General features: G+C 38.7%; 1 protein-coding gene across 1 annotated transcript; it reads left to right on the plus strand.

Moving 5' to 3' along the window:
* Positions 1–2,201: 2,201 nt before the first annotated feature.
* Positions 2,202–4,570, plus strand: LOC133525913 (uncharacterized). The gene is made up of 3 exons (XM_061862332.1): positions 2,202–2,357; positions 3,450–3,548; positions 4,319–4,570. Exons 1-3 carry the CDS (start codon positions 2,346–2,348, stop codon positions 4,415–4,417), a joined length of 210 nt encoding a protein of 69 aa, XP_061718316.1. The 5' UTR covers positions 2,202–2,345; the 3' UTR covers positions 4,418–4,570.
* Positions 4,571–7,323: the final 2,753 nt, after the last annotated feature.

Below are 7,323 nucleotides of genomic sequence, written 5' to 3' on the forward strand. Positions count from 1 at the left end.
TTTTGGGAAAACCTTGTAGATTGGTGCGGCCTGGAAAAGGGTTATACAACCGTGACATAATATAACGCTTTTTAGTCGAGTACCGTGTAAGGTACGAGATTGAAAAGCTTGATTATAGCACCACTGTATACAATACTTTTTCTACGAGTCATATAAAATAATACTTTTTTATACTATAAAACCTAAATAATTAGTGAAAATTGGTAAATATCTTAGTAGACAAAAATGTAGGTAGTACAAAAGACATAAACGCCCGACCATAATACGCTCGCTCGTCCGCCGTCCTTTCCATGGGAGCGCGGGGCACGTGATTGGTAATTTTGTTTTTTATAGTTGACTACAGCGTTTCGAAATGAATATTATACTTTAGTTGGGAGATCATACATGAAAAGTACGTAATTATAGTTTGGTATACGAAATCTTAATTCAACCATTACAGTCGACGAGTAGAAAAAAGGTGTTAAGAGTACCTATTGACTTAACTAGAATCCAGTTAACTCTGTTGTTAATGAATGCAACTGTTCAACCTCTCATATATTCAATTCTAATTGGTGATTGCCAGTGGTGACATTCTTGACTTGGTTGTTATGAATGTGATGCAATACTGTGTCTTATGATGTTTGAATTCTGAGCAATAGCCTATTTGTTATTGAACGCCTAGGCGAATGTCTTGTCTCCATAAGATATATTGGAGCGGCTAAATGTGCTCACAAACATCTGACCACGCCTCTATTGATAAGGCGTTAGAATGTGTGTTCAGATATTTGTGGGCATCTCGGCAGCTCCGATATATCTGATGGCAACTAAGCATAAGGGCTCATTCCATACATAAATATAAACGCATGTATAATCAGTTGCTTAGTAATAAGCATTAAGTTTAAGCAAGTTTACTATTAATAAGTGAGTACTAACCTTACTTATTTCTCTATGGTAGGATAGGTAAATCGAGATTTCTATAACATGAGATGAGACCTGTAAACACAGCCTCAGTAATTTAAAATAGCAACAATTTGAAGCATAATATTTATTATCTAATAAGTTACATAATAATAGGATCTAAAAAAATGTTAAACAAGGGATGAATATCACCTATTTGACCAATATCAGAGGGGATATTTTGGCAAGTAGGTTAAGACTGAAAGTGAAATGACCCCATTCATTTAGATTTAATATGACTTTTAATTTGGAATAGGTAGTTCCTAAACAAAATTTTGATGTAAATGCTGGCAAGGCAAATGGACATCTAACTTTTATATTACTTAAACGTCGTATTCTATTGCATTTGGGAGAAAATGACAATTATAAAACTAATATACCAATACGGGCGCCATACTGTCATAGATCTTCTTCAACTTGCTTATTGCGCCCAAGCAAGCGAAAGATTCCAAAATTGAAGTCGAATTGAATTGGTTCAAAAAGTGGAACCTTGAGCGTTGCGAAGGTTTCAAGGTACGAGAGTTAAACGAATTTTGCTTCCGAGTAAAACAATTTTTTACTACACCAATACTAAATAATACCTGTAAAACATCAAACAAAGTCAAATCCAAATCTTCTTCTTCTTCCTCGCGTTGTCCCGGCATTTTGCCACGGCTCATGGGAGCCTGGGGTCCGCTTGACAACTAATCCCAAGATTTGGCGTAGGCACTAGTTTTTACGAAAGCGACTGCCATCTGCCCTTCCAACCCAGAGGGTAAACTAGGCCTTGTTGGGATTAGTCCGGTTTCCTCACGATGTTTTCCTTCACCGAAAAGCGACTGGTAAATATCAAATGATATTTCGTACATAAGTTCCGAAAAACTCATTGGTACGAGCCGGGGTTTGAACCCGCGACCTCCGGATTGCAAGTCGCACGCTCTTACCGCTAGGCCACCAGCGCTTCCAAACAAAGTCAAATCCAAATGAAATTTTAAATATTCATTATTGAAAATCGCCATTTCTACCAGCCAACACAAGGAAATAACTCATAACGTGCATCAAATTACTTTGCCACTCTTGAGGATAAAGTGCGACTTTCTCATCAGTTTGTGAGCGGTGAAAAAGAAATTTCATTTCTACTAATAACTTGCTCAAGAAATACTACCTTTTTCTTCTCAATATAAATTTACATCAATAATAATTTACTGTACCTCCATATCGAGCGGGCGTTAGTTTTTATCTCAGGTATTTCTATTAGGTATTCATGCAACCTTTGGAGGTTCTACCTAGTTCTAGACCTTGTTAAGTTCTGTGCCAGGACTCGGTGACCTTCTGAGGGCCCTATATATGCGGCTGTCTTTTGTACCTCGATGTAGTTTGCACTTAGAAGGCTTTACAAGCAGTTCTTGTGAAATCTATTCATCGTCAAAATGAAATACGCCGTAAGTTTTTATTTTTATTTTTTACAAGCTTTTTATTAACTTGCAATGCACCTGTGTATGTACGGGTCAAATCTTGCAAGTTAAATTTGACCCATTTCCTGGTTTCCCATGAAGCTGAAAATTTGCATATGTAAGTTGGGTGACAATCTGACAACGCAATATTATGGTACCATCGAGCTGATCTGATGATGGAGACAGGAGGTAACCATAGGAACTCTGTGACAAAACAACGCATCCTAATTGTGTTTGGGGTTTATATAATTATCTCGATGAGTATTAGTTGCCTGTGGAAAGAAAAGTACAGTCAGCGATAAAAGCTATACCAAAAATGTCATTTTTGCCAAAAACTTATTTTGCGTTTGATTTTGTACTTCACATTTACGTTCTATTTCTTTCTTGTACAATAAAGTGTTTACTTACTTACCTTAATGACCTGATGACTGTAGTGTAGGTACATCTATATTTTAGACACTTTAATATTGTTATATAGGTACTTATTTTAGACAATAAGTATATAACAATATTATTTTATATTTCTTGCGGGCCTATACTGTCAGCACTTTGAAATCTCCATTTACAATAACGTGCATTTGTTGGCTGGTGAACCTCTTTATGGGTGTTTCAAGGATCATAGGGTGACCAAGATTTATTGGGTTTATAAATAAATCTATTTTTTCTCATGTAGCAAATCGTAAAGCAATTGAAATATCTATTAGTTGAAACAAACAGAAAAGGCGCTCATATCAATTATTTAGGTTTATTGTACAAACGAAAATTTAGAAGCATAATTTATCGGGTCTATATACTGCTTCATTGAGAAGGTTTAAGACGTGACAGACTTTTTTTAAAATGGCTGACTATGTGGTTGCAGCTGATGTTCCACTGTTCGTGTTTTGCTCATTAACTAAAAATTAACACAGACTTACACCAGACTCGTCCCAAATCAAGCAACAAAACCATAAACCATTTTAGTCAGGGGCAGTGCTGAAAAATCTGAAATAAAATCTTATAGCCATGAAAATATATATATGTCTCCTTAATATGAAACATTAAACTATTGATAATGAACTAACGTTATTTTGGGACCGGCAGGTGTTCTTCCTGCTCTGTTGCGTGGCGCTGGCGGCTGCTGCCCCCCAGCTCATCTACCCGGGTCTGGCTCCCTACGCCCCGTTGGGTCTGGCACCTAGGGTAAGTGTAAACTGTAGGGTAACTCTAGGTTTAAATAAAGCCTTGGCCTCTGATTCACGAATAGCACAAAATTTAATGACTCTTACGCTGAACGCAGCATAAAAGTGACTGGGTCAGTAACTCGGTGGGTGAATATTTGAACCTGAGGTCATCTCGGCCAACCTCATAGCCCAAAACCGTGCTGCAAGCAATACAGAATCTCTTAGATCGGCTGTAGTAAACTGTGAATCTAGCAGACCTTGAACTCCAAGTAGCTGGGGATCTCAGCTGGGGATGCTATCGAAATAAATAAACACCGATATGAGATAGCTGTCACTGTGTCAAAGTTGACAAATATTATGGCAATTGGCAACTCATCCCATATACCTATTGTAAAAGAGGTGCGATATAATAGGTGTCATTTTATTGGTTATTTTGGCTGTGACTGTAGGCACCGTCAGTTTTTTCTATTTTTTTGAATACTACGTCGGTGGCGAACAAGCATACGGCTTTCCTGATGGTAAGCAGTCTTCGTAGCCTATGGAGTTATATGCGCGTTGCCGACCCTAACACTCCACACCCTCGTTGAGCTCTGGCAGTCTTACTCACCGCCAGGAACACAAGCTTTGTTGGGCTCTGCTCTAGATATGGAATGACATCCGCTGCGCTGTGCCCTACCACATAAAGCGAGATGTCATTCGCAGTGCCCATACCTCTCTTTTGGACGTAGTTTAAGGACGTACCCGGGTCCAAAAATAATACATAAAATGTAATGTTACTTAATTTTCCAGACCGTGGTGGCGGGTCCGACGGTGGTAAACGGCCTGACCCCATTTGGCCTGGGAGCTCGCTTCGTGGCCCCCGGGTACATCGGCACCACCCTCATCTAAGCCGACATCTGCATCGACACTGTTAACTGACACCTTACCGTAAAGGCTTATAAGGCTCACCGATGGTCAGTTAAGAGTGTTAGTACTCACGCCCATTGGTTACCCTGTCCTTGTAAATATTCGCTTATCATCAATTAAAGTGCTTCCCGTATATTTTTTGTTTGAATAATAAATCTTATTCCGTGTTTTTAATAACGTTTAACTATTCACGAGTAACCGCTATGTATAGTCAGCATAAATAGTAGTGGATAAATTTACGCTTCAAAAGAAAAGCCCGACCAGAAATATATGGTCATTGTCAAAAGGGCGCTGTTATTTTCATAGGGTGACAGTTTAATTTAGTATGAAAATTTTTGTTCTAATGATATTCCGCAATATGGCGCGTGATCATATATTAATTGGCCAGGCTTTACCTATGTGATTCAATAGCCTGATTAGTTAGAAGCAATTTTGACAGCCCAGACAGTGCAAGTGTTATTTAAAACGTCAAACTTCAATGAAATTATTACGATTACTTAACACTTGCACAGGCTTGGTTATCAAAATCGTTGCCAACTTAGCTTGGTCTGACTCTACCTATGTTTCTAAAATATGTGAATAAGAATTTTACATTCACCTATATATTTTACAAATAGATGTAAACCTTTTAAAAATTTGACACGGTTTTCTACTGTTGATGCTGACTGTACGGAAATTTCTGAAAGCAATAAAATGAATCATAAGACCGCCGGTAAATTATAAAAAAAAAATCTGAGAAAGTTAATATGGCGTAGTATAAAATGTCACATCAAATAAGATGTGAGATATCATTGAGGGCTAACATAACATTTGCATAATTTTAATATGCTGTTACGTAAGGAACTTGACTGTGTTCGAATATTTTTACAGTTATATGGGCATTCAACGAATTTTTATAATATTGTTAATTAGTTTGAAAGTCAAGATCGCATTGTTAAATTCTTTAGCTTTACGAGTATGTGTGTAAAGGTGTATTCTCTACCGCCTTTGGATACTAAAATGTCAATTAAATTTTCCTGAAATCGGTCTTGTTTTAGAGAAGCGCTGGTGGCCTACTAAGAGGGTGCGACTTTCATTCCGGAGGTCGCCGCCGGTTCAAATCCCGGCTCGTACTAATAAGTTTTTAGGAACTTATGTACGAAATATCATTTGATATTTACCAGTCGCTATTCGCTGAAGGAAAACGTGAGGAAACCGGACTAAACCCAATAAGTCCTAGTTTACCCTTAGGGTTGGAAGGTCAGATGGCAGTCGCTTTCGTAAAAACTTGTGCCTACGCCGATTCTGGGGATTAGTTACCTTTATGAGAAAGTATAAAGTGATTTTAATTATTTAAGCTCAGAATCCCTTACGCCAATTTAAAAATGTCACTTATTCGCTAAGGTATGGGCCCGAGCGAGGTACCAATATCTTACCTGAAAACATTGAAAACGTAGTATGCTATAACATTTATACGAGTAATCGTTTCTGGCGCTGTGAGCACGGCGACTAAAGGCACGTTCGAAGAATGAGTTACGATAACGATAAGTTCTGGTTTAGATAAGTTCTCATTTAGATATCGTTTGTATGTCGTATATTTGTCAGAAACAACTCGATACAGGCAACCAATGTCCCTTTGACGTTAGAAATATCGTAGATAGATCTTATTGGGATCACAGCGGAATCGAAATAAACGTATTTGACATGTCGTCGATCTTTTAACGATTTTTCCAAGATCTTAAACGTGTCTTAATAATTCTTCGAATCGGGCCGTAAGTACTCGCAACGAGTTTAGAGGTTCTTGGTATCCACTATGTCAGGTGTCGGCTTACGTGAGCGAATAACTCGCGAACGCGAAGCGGCGCGGCGCGGGTGAATTTAATCCTTTGATACCTATGGAAGTGTCCCACGTGGGCGATCTCGTTGTGACCGCGAATGCCGTTGGACCGCCGCGCTGCGCCGCGTCGCATCGCGAGTTATTCGCTCACGTAAGCTACTGCGTCACATAGTGGCAGCGTCGGCAGCGTCGCAGGAAAAAAGGTGTTTTTCATTGAGTTATGTGTGTGTGTATTTTCGGCACACGATGCGTTATGGTGGTGGTGGTGGGTTAAAGTGAATATGCATTACATATTTAAATGTATCCATGCTCCATACATACAACTGACACACAATGTGTTTGGAATAGGGAGTTTTACTGCAATGTTCTGCCGCAAGAGTGCAGCATTAGCGCTAACCGTAGTAACTTATATCATAGATTTATATCCGCCAATCCCCTTGACGGTCAAGGGGATTGGCGGATATAAATCTAAAGGTACGATATGTCAGGGTCAAATTGTTTTTGTTTGAAGTCAGTTTTGACACTGACATATCTAAGCAATATTGTATCTTTAGCAAATGTTTGACGTATCTCAAAGTTCGAATCGAGCCGTATAGGGACCGTGCGCGTTGGTGGGTCTGCCATCTTGTGGTCTGAATCGGAACCATAAACAGGCACATTTACACGTCAAGTGTTTTCTTGTGCATAGTAGGTTCTGCCATCTTGTGGGCTACATCGGAACAAAAAACATCACATTTACGCCACGCGCCAAAAATCTGACGGCTCCTGTGCTGCCTCCTATAGTTCATGCACGCTCCCTATGCCGTAAACAGTTGTTTTCTCAGATTATTTATTATGAATGATATTGATGCATCAACGCGATTTGTTTACCGTTTGTGCTAGTGGCGCCTCTACGCAGAGTTTTGTCTAATATTCCCTGATTAAAATAACATTTTTTAGAAGTTTACTATTAATTTACAGAGAAAAAGTTTACTATTAATTTACCGCGAATAAAGTGTTTCGCATTATTAGTATAAACTTATAAAAACGTTAAGGTTTTTGTAATGAAAACAGCATGGCGACAAACACTATT

This window comes from Cydia pomonella, chromosome 15, assembly GCF_033807575.1.
Source record: "Cydia pomonella isolate Wapato2018A chromosome 15, ilCydPomo1, whole genome shotgun sequence".
In the NCBI taxonomy this organism is placed as follows: Eukaryota; Metazoa; Arthropoda; class Insecta; order Lepidoptera; family Tortricidae; genus Cydia; species Cydia pomonella.